The sequence below is a fragment of the Chlorocebus sabaeus genome, chromosome 10 (genome assembly GCF_047675955.1).
Source record: "Chlorocebus sabaeus isolate Y175 chromosome 10, mChlSab1.0.hap1, whole genome shotgun sequence".
Taxonomy (NCBI): domain Eukaryota; kingdom Metazoa; phylum Chordata; class Mammalia; order Primates; family Cercopithecidae; genus Chlorocebus; species Chlorocebus sabaeus.
Window position 1 is genome coordinate 63,596,231 of NC_132913.1, and position 22,313 is coordinate 63,618,543.

Below are 22,313 nucleotides of genomic sequence, written 5' to 3' on the forward strand. Positions count from 1 at the left end.
ATCATTTTTTTATTGCATCTATTTGATTCTACTCTCTTTTCTTCTTTATTAGTTTTGCTAGCAGTCTATCAATTTTGTTGATATTTTCACAAAACCAGTTCCTAGATTCATTGATGTTTTGAAGGGTTTTTTGTGTCTCTATCTCTTTCAGTTCTACTCTGATCTTAGTTTTTTCTTGTCTTATACTAGCTTTTGAATTTGTTTGCTCTTGCTTCTCTAGTTCTTTTAATTGTGATGTTAGGGTGTCGATTTTAGATCTTTCCTGCTTTCTCTTGTGGGCATTTAGTGCTATAAACTTCCCTTTACACACTGCTTTTAATGTGTCCCAGAGATTCTGGTACATTGTGTCTTTGTTCTTATTGGTTTCAAAGAACATCTTTATTTCTGCCTTCATTCTTTTATTTACCCAATAGTCATTCAGGAGCAAGTTGTTCCGTTTCCATGTAGTTGTGCGATTTTGAGTGAGTTTCTTAATCCTGAGTTCTAATTTGATTGCACTGTGGTCTGAGAGACAGTTTGTTGTGATTTCAGTTCTTTTACATTTGATGAGGAGTGCTTTACTTCCAGTTATGTGGTCAATTTTAGAATAAGTGCAATGTGGTGCTGAGAAGAATGTATATTCTGTTGAATTGGGGTGGAGGGTTCTGTAGGTGTCCATTAGGTCTGCTTGTTGCAGAGCTGAGTTTAGGTCCTGGATATCCTTGTTAACCTTCTGTCTCATTGATCTGTCTGATATTGACAGTGGGGTGTCAAAGTCTCCCATTATTATTGTGTGGGAGTCTAAGTTTCTTTGTAGGTCTCTGAAGACTTGCTTTATGAATCTGTGTACTCCTGTATTGGGCGCATATATATTTAGGATAGTTATCTCTTCTTGTTGAATTAATCCCTTTACCATTATGTGATGGCCTTCTTTGTCTCTTTTAACTTTGTTAGTTTAAAGTCTGTTTTGTCAAAGACTAGGATTGCAACTCCTGCTTTTTTTTGTTTCCCATTTGCTTGGTAGATCTTCCTCCATCCCTTTATTTTGAGCCTATGTGTGTCTCTGCGTGTGAGATGGGTCTCCTAAATACAGCAAACAGATGGGTCTTGACTCTTTATCCAATTTGCCAGTCTTTGTCTTTTAATTGGAGGATTTAGCCCATTTACATTTAAGGTTAATATTGTTATGTGTGAACTTGATCCTGTCATTATGATGTTAGCTGGTTATTTTGCTCGTTAGTTGATGCAGTTTGTTCCTAGCATCGATGGTCTTTACATTTCGGCATGTTTTTGCAATGGCTGGTACCGGTTGTTCCTTTCCATGTTTAGTGCTTCCTTCAGGAGCTCTTGTAGGGCAGGCCTGGTGGTGACAAAATCTCTCAGCCTTTGCTTGTCTGTAAAGGATTTTATTTCTTCTCCATTTATGAAACTTCATTTGGCTGGATATGAAATTCTGCGTTGGAAATTCTTTAAGAATGTGGAATATTGGTGCCCACTGTCTTCTGGCTTGTAGAGTTTCTGCCAAGAGATCCGCTGCTAGTCTGATGGGCTTCCCTTTGTGGGTAACTTGACCTTTCTCTCTGGCTTCCCTTAACATTTTTTCCTTCATTTCAACTTTGGTGAATCTGACAATTATGTGTCTTGGAGTTGCTCTTCTTGAGGAGTATCTTTGTGGCGTTCTCTGTATTTCCTGAATTTGAATGTTGGCCTACCTTGCTAGGTTGGGGAAGTTCTCCTGGGTAATATCCTGCAGAGTGTTTTCCAGCTTGGTTCCATTCTCCCCATCACTTTCAGGTACACCAGTCAAACATAGATTTGGTTTTTTCATATAGACCAATATTTCTTGGAGGCTTTGGTCATTTCTTTTTACACTTTTTTCTCTAACCTTGTCTTCTTGCTTTATTTCATTAATTTAATCTTCGATCACTGATACTCTTCTCCATGATCGAGTCAGCTGTTGAAGCTTGTGCATGCGTCACGAAGTTCTCATGCCATGGTTTTCAGCTCCATCAGGTCATTTAAGGTCTTCTCTACACTGTTTATTCTAGTTAGCCATTCGTCTAACCTTTTTTCAAGGTTTTTAGCTTCCTTGAGATGGGTTCGAACATCCTCTTTTAGCTCGGAGAAGTTTATTATTACTGACCTTCTGAAGCCTACTTCTGTCAACTCGTGAAAGTCATTCTCCGTCCAGCTTTGTTCCGTTGCTGGCGAGGAGCTGTGATCCTTTGGAGGAGGAGAGGTGCTCTAATTTTTAGAATTTTCAGCTTTTCTGCTCTGGTTTCTCCCCATCTTTGTGGGTTTATCTACCTTTGGTCTTTGATGTTGGTGACCTATAGATGGGGTTTTGGCGTAGATAACCTTTTTGTTGATGTTGATGCTATTCCTTTCTGTTTGTTAGTTTTCCTTCTAACAGTCAGTTCCCTCAGCTGCAGATCTGTTGGAGTTTGCTAGAGGTCCATTCCAGACCCTGTTTGCTTGGGTATCACCAGAGGAGGCTGCAGCATGGCAAATATTACTGCCTGATCTTTCCTCTGGAATCTTTATCCCAGAGGGGCACCCGTGTATATAAGGTGTCTTTCAGCCCCTATAGGGAGGTGTCTCTGAGTTAGGCTACACGGGGGTCAGGGACCCACTTGAGGAGGCAGTCTGTCCGTTCTCAGAGCTCAGACACTGTGCTAGGAGAAGCACTGCTCTCTTCAGAGCTGTCAGACAGGGATGTTGAAGTCTGCAGAAGTTTTCTGCTGCCTTTTGTTCAGCTATGCCCTGCCCATAGAGGTGGAGTGTAGAGGCAGTAGGCCTCGTTGAGCTGTGGTGGGCTCTGCCAAGTTTGAGCTTCCAGATGGCTTTGTTTACCTACTCAAGCCTCAGCAATGGCGGACGACCCTCCCCCAGCCAGGGGGCTGTCTCACACAGATCGATCTCAGACTGCTGCACTAGCAGTGAGCAATGTTCTGTGGGTGTGGGAGCCACCGAGCCAGGCCTGGGAGAGAATCACCTTATCTCCTGGTTGCTAAGACTTTGGGAAGAGCACAGTATTTGGGCGGGAGTGTCCTGTTTTTCCAGGTAGTCTGTCACGACTTCCCTTGGCTAGGAAAGGGAAATCCCCCGACCCCTTATGCTTCCTGGGTGAGGTGACGCCCCGCCCTGCTTCTGCTTGCCCTCCATGAGCTGCGCCCATTGTCCAACCAGTCCCAATGAGATGAACCAGGTACCTCAGTTGGAAATGGAGAAATCAGCCATCTTCTGCGTTGATCACGCTGGGAGCTGCAGACTGGAGCTGTTCCTGTTTGGCCATCTTGTGGTTGTGGGCCAGATCATTATTGTTTTTAAGTTGAATTCCTGTTACTGTTTTCTAAAGCAGTATCAACTTACTGATATTTGTAACTATTGATTTTTTAAAATATCTCTGAACTTAATGAGTTACATCTAACTTTTTAAAACAGTGAATTCTGAACCCATAAAATTACAAAATGATAATTTTTGCTGTAGTTTACTAGCTTTCTGTGAACTTAGGTATGTTTGCATTTATTTTTGGGAATATCTATGGCTTGTTCATTAAGCAAATGTTTATTGAGACTTTATTGTATGCCAAGGACTAAAGCAGTAAACAAGATAGACGTTGTCTATGTATATTAAGGAACCATATATACTTGGGGGATGGAGTCCTTCTGTCAGTTCATTTATCAGTTTTATCAGTGTGTATGACTCTAAAAATTATTCACAAACATTTATATCAATATTGAGATATCTCATTTTTGCTTTGTTAGAAAAGATTATATTATATAATTATATATATTGAAAACATAAAGCATGTGTTCATTATTCTTTTGAAAAGTTCTATTGGGCCAGGCGTGGTGACTCATGCCTGTAATCTCAGCACTTTGGGAGGCTGAGGCGGGTGGATCACCTAAGGTCAGGAGTTTGAGACCAGCATGTCCAACCTGGTGAAACCCCAACTCTACTAAATACAAGAAATTAGCCGGGGGTGGTGGTGCATGCCCGTAATCCCAGCTACTTGTGAGGCTGAGGTGAGAGAATAGCTTGAATCTGTGAGGCAGAGGTTTCAGTGAGCTGAGATCGCACCATTGCACTCCAGCCTGGGCGACAGTAGTGAAATGCTATCTTAAAAGAAAAAAAAAAAAAAAAGGAAAGAAAAGTACTTTTGGTTATTTTCCTTTATTCTTTTAACATCTTTCTGGAAATTTTTATCTCAGTACACACTCTTGGTATTTTGATTTTATAGAAGTAAATGCAATTAAATTATAGTATGTAATAATTATTTTAATTTTTCTCATAAGGAGACATTAAAAGGTAATAAAATAAATGAAGCCAGCTTTCTTTTGAAGTCACTGAGGTTGAGTGGTCTTCCTTCCTTTGCAGATGAACAAATGAGTATTATGAATGCTGTTACTACTATTAATAATAATACCTTATTTTTTTGAATTACTCTGTGTCAGATAGTGTATAAAGTGTTTTGCATATAGAACTTCAATTAATCTGCCTGATTGTCTAATTTAGAAATGAGAAAACTTCTGAGGTAAAGGTACTTTCTCAAGCTAACATTTCCCAGGATTCTACCTAGAGAGCTCTCTCTGATATTCTGCTCATTAACTTCTTATTGTTCTAGACTGATCCTTTTTTTTTTTTTTTTAAGGAAATAGGGTCTCACTCTTACCCAGACTGGAGTGCAGTGGTGCAGTCTTGGCTCACTGCAACCTCCACCTCCCAGGCTCAAGTGATTCTCTCGCCTCAGCCTCCCAAGTAGCTGAGATTACAGGCGTGCACCACCACCACCCAGCTAATTTTTGTATTTTTAGTAGAGATGGGGTTTCACCATTTTGGCCAGCTGATCTTGAACTCTTGACTTCAAATAATCCACCCGCCTTGACCTCCCAAGTTGCTGGGATTATAGGCATGAGCCACTGTGCCTGGCCTTATTGTTCTACACTGATTCTTAAGACTGATGCAGAGGATTTCCTTCTTTTAAATGTATGTTCACTCTAGTCTTTTTTTCACTTAGGTAACTTGCTTTTAAAATCTGCCCTCTGTTACGATCCATTAGGTTCTGCTAGGGTACTTAATTAGTAAAATGTGTTGGTAGTTGCCCAGTCATGAGTGGTAGGGTTTATGACTCAGCAACAGAAAGTAAGAATAAAGGATGGTAAGGACAGCAATCTCAGTGAGGCAACATCATTCTTGTGCACAATAGCCACCAAGGCTGACTGTTTCCATTCAACCACGTTGAACCCTTTTTACCATTTTTTGAACTATGTATTGCCTTTTTTTTTTTTTAAATGCAGTTAAAACAAAGGATATTTGATATTTTAAAAAGTGTTGTAGAGTCTGTTCCCTTACTCCTGTCAGAAACCATCATATTTAGGGCTGGGTGTGGTGATGGCTCACGCTTGTAATCCCAGCACTTTGGAATGCCAAGACGGGCAGATCGCTTGAGGCCAGGAGTTCACCACCAGCCTGGCCAACATTGCAAAACCCCATTTCTACTAAAAATACAAAAAATTAGCTGGGTGTAGTGGTACACGCCTGTAGTTCTACCTACTTGGGAGGCTGAGGCATGAGAATTGCTTGAGCCTGAGAGGCAGAGGTTATGGTGAGCCGAGATTGCACTGCTGCATTCCAGCCTGGGTGACAGAGCGAGACTCTGTCTCAAAAAAAAAAAAAAAAAAAAAAAAAAAACAACAACAAAAAAACAAAACCAATATATTTACTTTTTTCTGTAAACAAATTGGGTTACTTTTTGGCTTTACATTTAGTTTCACTGATTTCCTGCAACATTTCTTTCTGGGATATTATTAGTATATTTGGGATTGAAGACTTGAAATTAAATATGTATAATATTTAAGATGTTTTGTTGATTTGCACATTAATGTTATTCTGTTTACCTGATTTTCTTAATTATAAGACCTGTATGCTTGCTTTTGACGTCCCGAAGAGTGGGCCATAGTTACTGAGATTTTAAACGATTCAAGTGAACAGTGGTTCCTTCATGTGTAACTTCTCAGTAAATTTTCAGAAGATCATACTGCTCTTATGGGACAACTTCTTAGCTTCTTAAAGCTTCTCATTTAACCAAGACGTTAAATTGACTTCAGTTTTTAAACTTGGTAGGCTATAGATGCAGGAAGCAGAAAAGACCAAAGATGAAGACGATCCTTGATTATATTTTTATTCTGCCTGACATCTGTAGTTCTTCTCATTTCTTAACACCTTCATAAGTATCATACCTGCAGGAAGTGCTAACAGATAGTATTATGTACATTTGTAGGCACTTCTGTCAGTTGTGTGCACAAAAGAGGTTGCGTGGCCTTGAGGATTGGGCTTCTCAAATTTTTAATAGAACCTGCTTATCTGGTTTTCAAAGCACATGGCTGTACTCTTAGCAATTCTAGGCCTTTGAAAAAAGAGTAGAGTTGTCTGCTATTCATTTCTTGTCAGAAGTCTATCCAAAAAGTGATAATTAGAGACGACGATCTAAAGACTTGTAGGTCCCCTTCCTTCCACCAAAACCTGCTCACCTCACAGTTTTTCCTAGTTTGGTAAATACCAGTTCCATCTTTCTAGTTGTTTATGCCAGAAACTTTTAGTCATTTTTGGAGTTCTTTTTCCTATATCCACATTGAGTTATCAGCAGAACTTCTTGATCCTCCCTTAAAAATATAGCTAGAATCTGACGTATCACTTTCATCACTCCCACCCTGGTCCAGGCCACCATCATATCTTGCCTGGATCATTACAAAAGCTTCCTAATTCGTTCTCCTGCTTCAGTGGTTCTGCTCTCAACAGTCTAATCTCTCTATAGTTGTGTCCTTTGAAGTGTTCAGTTAGATTACGGCAATCCCCAGCTCAACACCTTCTAATGATTTCTTGTCTCACTCAGTAGAAGCCAAAGACCTCACAATTACCTATAACGTCCTACATGGTATTTTTGGTTGCCTCTCTGATCCCATCTCTTAGTACTCACTTCCTTACTCCCACATAGTCATACTGGTCTTGTTAACTGTTGCTGAAACATAGATGAAGCACAAGCCTGCTTCAGGCCTTTAAACTTGGACTGTTCTCTCGTTAGATATCTGCATGGCTTGCTCCCTAACTTTCTTAGGTTTATGGTCAAATGTTACCTTATTAGCCCTTATCTGACTACCCTATATTTAATAGCCATACCTTTACACTGTTTTGTATTTCTAAGTAGCAGGAATTACCATGCATATTTTCTGGTTTATTTGCTTCTTATCTGTCTCCATTGTGATGTAAACTCCATAAGGACTGAGACTTTATGTTGCCTGCTTGTCCCAGTAGCTAGGGCAGTCCTTGATACATAGTGGGTGCTCAGTATATACGTATTGAATTTATTTTTGTAGGTACTCAAAGTTACGTCTTTCTGACAAGTTAGCTCACCAGGAAGTTTCATAGTGGACCAGATAGCCTTTGTAGGCCTTTTTGAACTATGTTTTAATGTTTTGCTCTAGGTGGTTAGAAGAAACAGCCTCATGAAAAGCATTTTTGCATTTGGCGTTATGTCATCTTATGTAATTCAGTAGCCGTTATTAGAGATTCCAGAGGAGAAATGTCTTTTGGAATTTAGTGTAAGAAATCCAGTTGAGGAGCAACCTTACTCTTTATTTTTTGGGTTTTTGTTTGTTTGTTTGTTTGTTTGATTTTTGTTTTGACAAGGTCTTATGCCCATCACCCAGGCTAGAGTGCAGTGGTGTGATCATGGCTTACTACAGCCTCAGCCTCCTGGGCTTAGGTGATTCTCCCACCTCAGCCTCCCAAGTAGCTGGGACTATAGGCACACACCGTCATGCTTGTCCATTTTTTTGTGTTTTTAGTTGAGATGGGATTTTGCCATGTTGCCCAGGCTGGTCTTGATTGAATTCCTGGGCTCAAGTGATCAGCCTGCTTCAGCCTCCCAAAGTGCTGGGATTACTGGTGTGAGTCACCTTGCCCAGCCAACCTTATTCTTTTTTGAAGGCCATAAATATTCTGTTGATGGATGCATCACAATTTGTTTTAACCAGTCTTTTATTGATAGGTATCAAGCTGTTGTTATTATTTTGCTGTTATAAATAGAGCTTAAGTGTGAATATCCTTACACATATCTTGTATAGTTTTTTACATATATGTTCATATTATATACTTATAGCAATAACATTTCTAGTTCAAAGGATATGTACATATAGAATTTTGGTAGACCTTACCAAAGTGCCCTCAAAAGGTCACATTGATTGTATATTACAACCAGTGGTTGACTATGAATGGTGTTTTGGATTTTGACTAAGTGTCTTTTTTTTTTAAAAAAAAAAAACAACTTTTATTTTCAGAAGTTTCTGTTGCTTTGTTTTCAAAAATTCACATGACTAAAACTAGATGTTATTGTTTACATTTTCATATGTTCATTTATTTATTCATCTGGTAGTCATTATCTGCCTGTTATGTACGAGGCACATAACTTCTTTCCTTCCTTTTTTCCCTCTTCCTTTTTTCTCTCCCTCCCTCCCCTCCTCTACACCCTGATCTTTGTTCTTTTTTCTCATCTTGAGATAGTGATACTTGTACATACCTTATAGGGTAAAGTTCTTGTGCAAGTACTTGGCATATAGTAAGTGCTCAGTAAATATTCACCATTATAATTTTTCTGTGAAGTTGTCTTGCTCTTTGCAGTTTTGTTTGCCAGTTCCTTTTTCTGTGGTTTGTTTTGGCTCTGTATTTTGTTTGAGGCTTTCCTCAAGTATCTGTTGATCTCTGCTAACAATTTATAGTTAAGAGTAAGGCTAAAGAGATGAGGGACTTTTTGACATGTAGCTGTCAAACTGTAGGTTGATTACATATTGAGAGGTCATTTTTGTTACTCACTATTCCTAGCCCACCCCACCCCCAATAAAATCATCAATATGTAGATTTCTTTTCTCTAGAGAGATATCCTGGAGTGATATCCTACGTTTGGGAGCTGAGAGGGAGAGGGATCCTGTGTGAATCTTGTTCAGTATGTATACTTACAACTTTGCCTCTTTCAGAGTGACACTTCACCTAGTGCCCTCTGCTGTTTGGGTCCCTCTAGTTCAGTTTCTCCAAAGAATAAATCTTTCTCTTCTGCTAGACTAGGGGAGGGCTAATTGTCTGATGCTTAGGTAGACTTTCATCCAATCCTTTATTTGCTGTCCTATATCTCACTTCTGCCTTCTGTGTTACTTGGTGCTTCCAATTTTGGAATCTTCCTAGTTTCTGTGATGCAACTGTATTGATTTTCTACTGTGCAAACTCTTAGGTTTCAGCTTCCTCTGCCCTGCTAAGTCTGCTTTCCATCTTAGAAAAATAGGTTGACATCTTTGGTCTGCTTTTGTCTCCTCTGCTATTCTTTATGTTTTTCTGGGTGTATACCTTTTCTGTTTCTTCATTGTTATTTTAATAGAGTTTTTTTTAAAGGTTGCAGAGATAAATGTGTAAGTTTAGTCTTTCATGTTTAACCAGTTATTGATGATCTGGTAATAGTTTTTTTTTCTTTAAATTTTTTTAAAGTAAAAAACCCTACCCCTGACACCCTACCCTTTCAAGTGAATTTTTAGATGTTATGAATTCAATTAATGTATTCAATATGTTGAAACTACATCAAGCTGATTAAATTTCAGGGTCTTAGAAATCAGGTACAGGCAATTATGTTCTGTGTGCATATACATATGTGTGCATTTAAGAAATTTCCTACCAGGTACTCACTATATATAAAATACGGGTGCAGTTTTAATACATTCTTCAGTTCTTAGTTTTCACATACTAATACATTTGCCTCATCATTTTAACAATTTGAGTTGCTCAGCAAATGAGTAATCTTTATATTCTCTCAGAAATTGGAAATACGGTATTTAATGTGTCACCATCATCAAAAGTTGATTGTATCACTTGCAGGATTTTTGGACTCTGTGCTATCATACAGGTTTTTAAAAATAATGTTTGGTATAATCACTTTCAGATGATGTCAGCTTCTCTTGCTAAGATCTCCTTTATGTACTGATTACTGTTGTTATATATCCATACTATCTGATAGACATCATCACATCACACTGTGATGATGGAGGTGTTCTGAATCTGGATTGTTCAATAAATACAGTAGCCACTAGCCACATGTGCCTGTTGAGCACTGGAAATGTGGCTAGTGTGACTAGGGAACTGAATTTAAAATTTTATTCAAACATTAATTAAGGCGCCATATGTGACTAGTGGCTGCCATATTGGACAGCATAGTTATAAAACGTTACTCTGATAGGATGTGCTAAGTGTTTTATTCAAATTATTTTATGCTGCTATTCATTTAAATTAGTTTGGAATAAAGTATTCAACCGAGGAATAAGAGTTAGCTGAGTTGTTCCAAGTTTATTATTCATTATTATAATTTGAAATACATTTTTCTTTGACTTCCATAAGAATAAAAATATGCAGATTGCTATTTCTGAATTGAAAAGAGGATATGTTTTAGGTGGGTGTGCCATGCCAGTTATTTGGAGTATTTTTGTGTGCCGATAAGATATTGAAAGTCAAAGCGGAAGGTGAAAGTGAGCCTCTCCAGTGTTTTCTTCCATCTTTCAAGAGAAAGGGGAAATACTGTTTGAACCAAACCTTGCTATTGTTTTAGAGTTTTTATATTATTGAAAATAGTCATGGTAATGTTTTGGTTTTTCCTTTTTTTTTTTTTTTGCATGATCATAGCTCACCTTGAATTATTGGGCTCAAGCTATCCTCCTACCATAGCTTCTACAAGTAGCTGGGACTATAGGTGCCTGCCACTACAGTGCTGCTAATTTTTTTGTTTGTTTGTTTTGTTTTGTTTGTTTTGTTTTGAGATGGAGTCTTGCTCTGTCACCCAGGCTGGAGTGCAGTGGTACGACCTCAGGTCACTGCAACCTCTGCCTCCCGGGTTCAAGTGATTCTCCTGCCTCAACCTTCTGAGTAGCTGGGACTATAGGCATGCATGCCTGGCTAATTTTTGTATTGTTAGTAGAGTCAGGGTTTCACCATGTTGGCCAGGCTGGTCTCAAACTCCTGACCTCATGATCCTCCTGCCTCGGCCTCCCGGAAATATAGGCATGAGCCACTGCCCCCGGCCTGTGCTGCTAATTAAAAAAAGTTTTGTAGAGAGAAACTCTCACTATGTTTCCCAGACTGGTCTTGAACTCTTGGCCTCAAGGAATCCTCCCTCCTTGGCCTCTGGAAGCACTGGGACTGGCCTGTTTTTGCATTTTTAAAGTTTGGATGAAAATGCTTTGTGACATCAAACTTTTTTGTAAACTGCAGATTAATTGGTTAACTAGAATTATGTTATCAGTTGAGGTCTGTAGTAAGTTGAGTGTCATTTAATTGGTAAAATTGTCAGTTAGTTTTTATAAAAAAATAAAAAGCATGGGACTAAGAAGCATGGGTTTTGGGAGTTGAAGTTTGCATTGAGCTGAGATTGTGCCACTACACTCCAGCCTGGGCGACAGAGTGAAATTCTGTCTCAAAAAAAAGAAGCATAGGTTTGATTGCAGAACATTACAATTCTGCTTTTATTTTAAGTGAAATACAATATTTTTGGAATATTAATTAGCATAGTTACCACTGTGCATGTAGTTTAGCAAAATATACTATATTTACTATTTTATACAGTGTTATTATTGTTAACAGTTGAATATTATTCAGACCTTTGAGAAGATATATTAAAGTTATTTCAAACTCTTTTTTTGTTCTACTGAAGGCCTTAATCCCTTCTTAGTTTCTCATTCTCAGCAAATGATTTCTCCTTCCATTTCATAAAATATGAGCACTCTCATTCTTGTTCTTTCGTATCAACTTGCAGTCATCATCACTGATTCCCCACCACCTCTTGCATTACAGTGGAAAAAGTGTCCTGTTCTGACAAAAACAGAACTCTCCAGCTAAGTTCTTATTTCCTCCCTTTTTACTTATTCTTCTTCTTTTTTTTTTTTTTTTGAGACAGGGTTTCATTGTATTGCACAGGCTGGAGTGCAGTGGTGTGATCATGGCTTACCGCAGCCTTGAACTCCCAGGTTCAAGCAATCCTCCCACCTCAGCCTCTTGAGTAACTGAGACTAAAGGTGTACACCACCATGCCCAGCCAATTTTTTAAACTTTTTTGTAGGAATGGATTCTCCCTATGTTTTCTAAGCTGATCTTGAACTCCTGGCCTCAAGTGATCCTTTTGCCTTGGCCTCCCCAAAAGTGCTGAGATTATAGGTGTGAGCCACTTCCCCTGGCCACATGGATCTTGTATATCAATTATTTCACTTGTTTTATATAATTTCAGCCTATCTCCATTATTTTTTTTCTCTTTGTGTTTTAATAAACTCCACTCTTCTTCATATGTAATAGAAGGGAGGCAACCCTTCTCCTCCCTTCTTCCTTTTTTTCTGATCCAGGCTTTTTGAAAGAACTGTTTATATTCATTTTCTCTCTTTCCGTAAGGAAAAAAAGGAAAAGCCATGCTTTGACATGATTTTGATGCATGCTGAAGTTTGAGAATCACCACCCTACCCTATCTTTGTGGGTCAGTCAGGAAGCTCACTGTTATTGCTATGAATTGGAATCACCGGTTATAGGTTTTAGAGGACTGTTAGTTTCCACTTAGACACAGAAGAATCAACTTCTGGTGGGGCAGGATGGTGTTTAAACTTAGAAGTCATAACTGTAGGTGAATTAATTAAGATCAGGTTTGGCAGTGAGTGACAGAAACTCATTATAGTGGTAGCTTAAAAAGATAGTTCACTTCTCGTACAAACATGGGTAATCCAGGTTTGGTGACTACATGATTATCAGGAAGCTAGGCCCCTTTACTCTTGTTGCTCTACCATTTCCAACACTCAACTGCTACTTCCTGATTCTGTTTGGCTGCTATAGCTATAGCCATCATTTTTACATTCTAGTCAACAGGGAGGAGAAAGAGGAGATATTTTCCCCTTTTAAAGAAACTTCCCAGCAGTTGTCCAGAACTTTTAGTCCAGTTGGCCATACCCAGTTATAAGGGAGCCCGGAAAATAAGTTTTTATTTTAGGCAGCCTTGTGTGCAGATGTAGTTTCTACCACTGTAGGAAAAGGGGAGAACATATGTGGCAGGAATAACAGCCTCTGCCATGATAAGCTCTTGGGAGCTTTGAATGGCTCAATCAGTAAACAATATTGCTTATTATAAGTAGTGCACTATGAAAGGTTAATTGTGGGAAAATGAGGGAGATTGGGGGGAGGAGAACAGAATTGCAAAAAAAAAATTAAAACTCTCCCGCTTGGTTTTCTAAGAGATTCCATTTACTTGGGGAGATCAGACATGCATACATAAGTTACAGAGCAATGTAAGAATCAGAGGATGTAATTAGGGGGGGAATCAGACTCATGTGGGATTTATTTTTGGAGGCAGGCATCTCTAAAGGACTGGAGTTTTGAGAAAACAGAAGAGAATTGACATACTTTTGGGGAAATGGAGTTCTTTGTAGAAGATACTAATCACTGTATTGTACCCTTAACACTTAACAGGAGTCTTAATACTTATTTCTAATCTAGAGCTGAGGAAGGAATTATAATAAACCTATGAGAAATCTCTGTGAGTAAAATGATAAATAATATCCTTGTTAATTTATTAATTTATCTTATCTTATTTTTGACAGCTATTTATATTACTTTCAATTTCAAAATAGATAAAAGGTTTGTTTTCCAATCTGTATGTGGTAATTAGAACCATTGCAACTTATGACTTCCCAACTGAATAACTGAATGATTTTATAGAAATAACATAGTAAATTTTGTGAATAGAGAAAAAGAAGCCAAGGAGTCATAGAAGAGAGAACAAGGGGAGTGAACATTGAGTATTATAAAAAACAGTGGGCTTGGCAGAGTTCACTGGTGTCTTAAAAACCTTTAAAAATGAATTAGTGTGATCTAGTAATAGAGTTTTGCATTTTTTTTACTTAATATTATAATGTGTACATTTTTTCTTGTAAAAGTTTTTCTAAAGCACTTTTTTTCTTGTGGTAAAAATTTTTCTAAAGCATGAGTTTTAAAATTGGTTGTATAGCATTCCATAGTTTGGATTTACTATAATGATTTACCCCATACCCTGATTATTAGACATTTAAATTGCTTATAACATTTTTGTAACTCTGAACAAAGATAAACAATTTAAGTCTTTAAAAAGTGAGTTAGTGAGCACAGAAGCTACCTGTTGGAATATAGAGTATTACTGGAGAGAACTTTGAGGTAGCAGAGATAGTATTTTGAGTTTTACTCTAAAATGAGGAAGATGATGATCCTATAGAAAATAGTGGAATGAAGCAATTAATAGCTTATAAAATCTGGACTTTAGTCATCTACTTAAGCAAATTAAAGCAATATATAGTATTGCTGGTTTACATAAACTAATACAGTAACATAAATGTGGATAATTTACATTTTATTCCTTAGGTATACATGCATTAAGTTTCATATATTTACTGATGTCTAAATCATACTGATTTTTAAATAGTGAAATGACATTTTTTTTTGTTTGGAGAACAAATCCTTCACTTTCAATTGGTTCATTGTTTTCGAATAGAGCTTTGTAGTATGAAACTATTCAGTTTAGAAAAGAAATGCATACAAATTTCTGTTCAATTATGCATATGCTTTTACTGGGCTTATTGTATGTATCTTGATTTACAGGCCTTTTTGCAAATGTGTAACTTGCCTATCAAAGTAGTTTGTAGGGCAAATGCAGAATATATGTCTCCATCTGGTAAGTGTGTTTTTTTTTCTTCTCTGTTAATATTATGGAGTGATAAAATTATAGTGATAGTCCAGTTTATATCTACATGTTAAAATGTCTGATTTTTTTGTTTACCCTTTGAAGAATCTTTCCATGGTTTTAGAAAGTAACAGTTGCAAATTTGACAATCTTGGGGTTGGCATATCTATTCATTTCAACTGTGATCAGAGATGGTTACTGACATGAGGAAATGGTTTTAATAGTAAGGGAATTATTTTAAATAGTAAATGTTAAGGAAATACATGATCTCAGATTTCCCTAGTCTTAATGTACATAAGACTTTCCTGTTGAGAAAACAAATTTTAGTAATAATGAATCCATTTATTATTCAACACGTCTTTCTAAATTATATTCTCCCATAATACAGGTGGAAGAAGAGAGAGATTGTAGACAAATTAATTTGTCATTAGATCTTGAAGTCATCACTGAATGTTTTTGGTTTCTAGTTTTTTTTTTAAATGCTTAATTTTAACAGGTTTTGAGATGCATTAGCCTTCCTATTTTTAAAAATCAGTATTATCTTTATGTCAGTAAGGTACTGTTTTAAATAAATGATTCAAATAATTTTTAATGTAAAAATGTGCTATAAAGCTGATAAATAAATGTTATATGTAATTATCATGGATGATTATTGTAATTATGGTTTTGTTGGAGCAATAAGTAGAATTACCCCTTTTTGAATAAATTATTAAGGATAACTGATTGGTATAAGTGTGTAACATTGCTTTTTAGGGAAACATTTTTCATTTTGGTGTGATAATTTAGGAGTGACTTGTGTTAAACTTTTTTTTTACCTTAAGTTTTTAAGGGTGGCAGAAATTGTTAAAAGGTATGAAGACACCCCTTCTGTACATACTGAATATTCTTTTATATAAATACCTGGTTTTAGAGGTTTATGAATATACATTTAGAAAACATTTCCATAAAATAATTTCTAGGCTTGTAAATGTAAACATATTTTAGAATCTTGGAGGGCATTCATTGACTCATTTTGTGTTGGTTTTATACACAAATTTTAGGAACTACAGAATTCTGGTGAAATAAGTTATATTGTATTCTGTGCATCCTTTTCCTCTATGTAGTCATACAAAAAGAGTTTGTATATTTATGTAAAAAGGTTAGTAATCTAATACTAAAGTTCAGATCTTTGGCAAGTGAGAAATCATATAGTTTATCCACCTGTTTACTAAAATTACTATACTTACTGTCACTTAAGTAGATATCTATTTTCTTTTTATTAGACTGTGCGAAAGACAAACAGATAAATATTTTAGAGACATACAAAAATATACATTCTTTCATAGGAGTCGCCTATAGGTAGATGAAAATGGCACTTTCTACTAAGATGTTTAAATTTTATATCTCAGATTGGTATTCTCTTTCATTTAATGATTTGAGGTGATCAGGGAAATGTTTTTTATTGTATTTGCTTCTTTGATCTTGTGGCAGATTTTTAAAGCAGAGAGCATGGAATAGTCAGAAGACCAGTTGACTTAAACTCTTATATCCTAAAGAGGTAGGAAATCTTCAACTAATCCTTCTGTGACTTTGTCACATATTAACTATTTCCTTGAGAAATTTCACTTCTCTGAGCCTCAGTGACTTCATCTATAATATAGGGTAGTCGGATTAGATGACATCCAAGGTCCTATTTCTTGCATTCTTTGAATCTGCCAACTTGTTTGGCAACATATTCTTGCTTGCTTTAGAATAGAAATTTTAAAAGTGATTATTCTGTCTAAGATGGTAAACAAAGCCCTCACTTTTCTTATATGACCTTTGATTGGTACCGGAAAATAACTGTCTTACTGTGTTTTTGCCTAATACCTGCAATAATGAGGATATAACATTGGCTCTATTTTCATTAAGCAGGCTAGTGACAGAAAACATTATTCAATTCTAATTTGTTATCTTTGTTTTTATATATCTGTTTATATTTAGAGATATATAAGGTGAATACTCAGTTGACTATCCACACTTCTTTTTGTTTCAGAATTGACAATACTCAGTGTATTTTTAAGAAAAATAAAATACAAACCCTGTTTTCCAAGAACCTGAAACTGGTCATTAAAAATGAGGAATATGCTTTGCTCTAAAAATATTATACCCCCAAATACTCTTTGGTCTAGGTACTAAATAGTTTTCATTCTCAGATCATTTGATCTCAGGGAACCTGTGATAATTCTGGTAGTATAGTAGTTACAAAGATTTTATCCCAAGTTAAGAAAACAATATGGCCTAATGCTTAACCAGATAAAAAAAATTTTTTTTTTTTGCAAGATTTATAAAGCAATAGAAGGAAGGAATGCAGAATTGGCAGCAGGGAAATATCTTCTCAATACATCTATTGAGTTGTGTTCCAAAAGGCCTGCCTTCTCTTTGTAATGCATGTTGTCCTATGGATGCAGTTGAAGCTTTTGTTAGGGCTGTGTACTTCATCCATTACCCCCAGGCTGACTGAGCCAGAGAGGAGTGAATCTATTGAAAAGGAACAGGAAGAAGCCTGCTGGTATTGTGAACTCTGTTTGAACTAGGTCTGACAGCAGGTTTCATTCTTTAGCATTTGGAGTAGACCCTTCTTGCTATTTGGAGATTATTTTGTTCTCTCATCTCTAATAATTCCATCAAGTATTAGTGTTTGTTAAAGTGAAATATTTCTTTTTTAATGTGACATTTGTCTATAGAAGCTAGTTTTTATAAACATACTATTATTTTTTCCCACGTGTTGGGAACATTACTCTGTATTACACCTCACCAACTAGCATGCCTTCCAAGATTGTTAATTCTTTTAATTCTTGCTATTTTGAGTCAAAGAGATTACTGTACAATTACTTGCTTAAAATGTTGATTTCGGTATCAAAGACATAAAAGATGTAAAAAGATTTTTTAAATGTAGTTTACAATATAGATTGATTCACTGTACTCTCAAAGCTTAGCTAAATTTCTTTGAAATGTATCAGTGGTCATGTACCAATGTCCTGGCTTGGTTCATGTAATTTGGATAATTAGTATTTGCTGCTGTATGGTGGTATGTTCGTGTTGGCTCTGAAAAGAGAATGTTATGTGATCTGTTATTATATCTAAGTGAGAACTCTAGAAATGAATTTACCTGTTCTTTTTTTCTAAAGTTGGTTAGTAATCAGTTTAAAAACTTACAGAATTTAATATACACATCTGACAAAAATTTTCAGAAGTTACAGTTTTATGAAATCCCTATTTATAAATATCTGAGTTTTGTGTTAATTTTTCTTTAATTATCACAAACTTTAACATACTGGAAGTATTTTTATAAATACTTTTTTTTCTCTCAACAGGTAAAGTACCTTTTATTCATGTGGGAAATCAAGTAGTATCAGAACTTGGTCCAATAGTCCAATTTGTTAAAGCCAAGGTAATAAAAAGATATTAAATGTATTTGATCACAGTTACTAAGTCATTCATCATTCTTTAATGTGTCTTAACATTTACATTGATTTCAACCTAGTTTTATAAAATGCCAATGCAAACTACTGGAAAATATTTCTGAAGTGTAAGTTAGTATTTTTTCATGATATAATGGCAAAAGAGGTAGCTTTATTTTTCTTTATTAATGTCAAATTTATTAAAGGTATGTAATTTTAATATCTAGTCAAAAGAGATGGTTTGATCTTTACAAAATGGTAGATAATTTTCTAACTTATGCTTATGAGAACCGTGGTCAGAAATGAAAAACTATTAGGTTTTGAAGTGTCTGGCTGACCTTTGAAAAGGGAGATACAGGAGATGTCGAAGTTGAATGTATTTATCCATTTGAATGATGCTGCTTTTCATTTATTCAGTTTAGATTTTAATAGTTATTAAGGAACAACTCCCATTAGTGTTTCTGAAAAATCATTCCAGACTTTTCTTTTTGCATATATAGAAAAACCTAGATCATACTAGTATGTATTATTTTGCAACATACCTTTTAAAATCATAAATATGTTTGGAAATTCTTCCATATTAATAGCTGTAGATATATATCATCCTTTCACATTGGTGTATAGTATTCTGTATTGGATATATATATATATTTTTTTTTTTTTTCTTTTTTCCTTTAACACCCCCCCCCCCCATATTAGATAAATTAGAATTTTATTTACTCAAGTTTATTGATGGGCATTTAGGTCATGGCCAATTTTTTGTTTTTATAGAGTACTAAGATAAATTTTCTTGTATGTACATCCTTGTATAAATTCCTAAGAGTGGTATTGTTACCTTAGAATGAATTCCTAAGAGTGGTATTAGGATGTCATAGGTTATGTACTTTTTAAATCTTGTAATAGATTGCCAGATTGAACTAATGATTATACCATTTTATGTATCTCCTAGTTACTATAGTATATTAGAATTTTAAAATGAGTGAAATTTTTTCCCCGTATCTTTACTAACAGTATTTTTTTCATCTTTAGCTACTTTATAAACAGCACATGTCAGTCTTTTGGTATTTCCTTTATTTCTAATAAGGTTAATTAATGTCTTAAACAAGGTTTGCTGACCATTCTGTTTTCTTCTTTTGCGAAGTAGTTGGTAATGTAATTTTCTCTAGTGAAAGATACATTTGTGTAATGAAAAATAAGTACATACTAATATTTTGTGGTGATAGCAGAGTATTAAATATGCTTTTATATAAAATAATTTTTAGGGGGCATTTTGGAAGTTTGATTCATTGTATAGTTGCATGTTATATTATTTGTTAGTAAGATAACTGAAAGTTTTTGTATATTTAATATGATGGTCTTTTAAATTTTTTTAAATTCCCTTTAGGGCCATTCTCTTAGTGATGGGCTGGGTGAAGTCCAAAAAGCAGAAATGAAAGCTTACATGGAATTAGTCAACAATATGCTGTTGACTGCAGAGGTAAAATACTGGATGATATGGCTTGAAGATAAGCTTTTTCTCTCATTCTCATAAAATATAATCTTTCTAATGGGTTAAAGTTATTGAGAAGTGGGAAAATAATCAAGTAATTCTAGAGCTGAGATGGCTACCTGAATTATTTGATTATTACCTTTGAACAAGTTACTTGACATTTTCAGTTCTAGTTTTTGTGTTTATAAAAAGGGGTGATTCTTGCCTACTCATTATTTTACTTTGGCCTTTTGAAATTTACTTAAATAATATCTGTAAAACACTTTAATGGTGTTTAGACACATATTGTGTGAATAAAAGATATTTTTATATCGTACCATCATTACATTTAATAATTCTGGATAACAGCTAAGGAAAACAAACCCCTACGTATGTGACTTATGAAATTAGCTTATAAAAAATTGCCTTGGCAAAAAATTACTTTCTTTATCCTTTTCCTCTTTGGTATCCTAAAGTCTAGTTGACTGTTCTTTTGTTCCTAGCTGTATCTTCAGTGGTGTGATGAAGCTACAGTAGGGGAGGTGAGTGGTTCTGTAACATTTATCTTAATTAAAATTTAATGAGAAAACACTTTTGCTCAGAATCGCAAGTCCCTGCTCATAAATGAAACATTGTGGTTTATACCATTAGTGATATAGTTTTTCACTTACTTTAATTTTGCTTGCACATACATTTTAGGGAAGCTGTGTGTCATTGTTTGATATAACGGGTTGCAAAGTACATAAAAGTTTATGTATTTTTAAAGAGAATGGCTTAAAATTTTAATTTTTTAGATTGCAAGCTGTGTATTTTTTTCAGATTGCCATATGTTCTTTGAAAATATATTTCTTTTAGAATTCTATTTGTAAAAATGGGCATTGTTTTTAGGAAGGATCACCTCTTTTACAAAATCTTTTTGCTTTAGATCACTCATGCTAGGTATGGATCTCCTTACCCTTGGCCTCTGAATCATATTTTGGCCTATCAGAAACAGTGGGAAGTCAAGCGTAAGATGAAAGCTATTGGATGGGGAAAGAAGACTCTGGACCAGGTCAGTTCAGGTTGAAGTTGACAAAACCCTCAACTTTTATGCATTAAAAGAATCATTCTTTATATTGGTACTCCTTTAAAAAAATTTTTTTTTTTTAAGATTTGCAAGAAAACCATTTGCTGTTACTAACATGAAGTAATTTTATTTCTAAAAATTCATACATGCTTGATGTAAAGCAAACAATACAATGAGATATGTGTAAAAAAGCAGTGAAACTTGCCTGAAATCTCATCACCTAGAAATTGCTACCCTTAACTATTTGGAGAGCCTTCTTCTAGATGTTTCTTAGTAACATTTTCTCAAATGGGGTCATTATGCCTGCTACTGTATAGCCTGAGGGGTTTTTGTTGTTGTTGTTGTTGTTTTGAGCAATACATGTGGGTACCTTTCATGTAACTAAATATATATCTGCAGCATCGGGCTTTAAAAAAAAAAAAAGCCCTGTTAAACACAGTACTTAATATATCTGTATCTATCTGCATCTATCTATCTATCTGTCTGTATTTTTGCTACTAAAGTAGCAAAACTTAAAAATACTTAATCTTGTCCACAAGCATCATTAAGTTAATTAATGCCCGTCTTTTCCAAGGCTACCCTTAATACTAGCCAGCCATCTCACTGATGTGTGCCATTGGCCACAAGGGGTTTCAGTAAATGAATAGGGATAGAATAAATAAAAATCTATCTCCACTAGTGGGAAAACAACTCAAATGCTTTTACTCATGGTGGGTCAATGGTGTTACCTTTATTAAGCAGATTTTTCAGTATATGCAAAGCCATTTGAATATATGGATTCAGGAAGACACTTTTGTTCTTGACAAAATCCTTGTAAGTAACTTAAATGTACTTGTAGTTTGAAGGAAATTCACTGAAATTTTCTTCCTATTTCTTATATAGAAAGTATGTGTGTATGTGGTCTGTAGTCTTATTAAAATATATTATAAAAGGTTAACCTACATTTATGTTTTTGTTATAAACTATGATACAAGTTATGTTTTAGATACTTTTTATTGTTTTGCTAATTGATATACTTTTCTTTGGGGTTCATTGCCTGTGTTAGGTCTTAGAGGATGTAGACCAATGCTGTCAAGCTCTCTCTCAAAGACTGGGAACACAACCATATTTCTTCAATAAGCAGTAAGAAATTTTACTTTTTAAAAGTTAATTTTCTGTACTGTTAGGTTGCAAATTTCTTTTTTTCATAAAAGAATTGCTTTTTCAAGAAGAGATTTAGCTATTTTTATAATTTTTGTACTCAAATATTTTTGTGACACTTCTTTACTCTCAGGCACAGTGCTATGCTCTAGGAGACCTAAGATTTCTAAAATATGGTCCTTATCATTAAGAATTTCTCTTAAAGGCAATCATGTAAATCAATCATTATATGATAAGGTTTTAATGAGGTAGTTCAAGGTGCTATATATGGAACTACAAAATCTTAACAAAATTCTAACTTGTAAAGTACTATTAAACATGAAGAAAAGTAAATTACTATTAATGTAACTGTAGTTTTCTATGTAGAATGATACATGGAGGACTAGAAGAGTCAGTAAAACTAAATATTAAAAAATATTGTTTGATGGACAAGCACTATTATGAACTTTTAAATGTTAATGAAAA

General features: G+C 35.2%; 1 protein-coding gene across 2 annotated transcripts in view; it reads left to right on the top strand.

Annotated features, from left to right (window-relative positions):
• MTX2 (metaxin 2) overlaps positions 1-22,313 on the top strand; it is a 70,025-nt gene that overhangs the window by 38,177 nt on the left and 9,535 nt on the right. Inside the window, exons 4-9 of one of the 2 annotated variants that reach the window (XM_007965437.3) lie at positions 14,671-14,743; positions 18,088-18,164; positions 19,559-19,651; positions 20,146-20,184; positions 20,568-20,693; positions 21,754-21,830. In XM_007965437.3, the coding sequence (XP_007963628.1) occupies positions 14,671-14,743; positions 18,088-18,164; positions 19,559-19,651; positions 20,146-20,184; positions 20,568-20,693; positions 21,754-21,830 (485 nt within the window). The remainder of the gene's footprint in view (positions 1-14,670; positions 14,744-18,087; positions 18,165-19,558; positions 19,652-20,145; positions 20,185-20,567; positions 20,694-21,753; positions 21,831-22,313) is intronic. The other variant, XM_073019834.1, reaches the window with a different exon arrangement.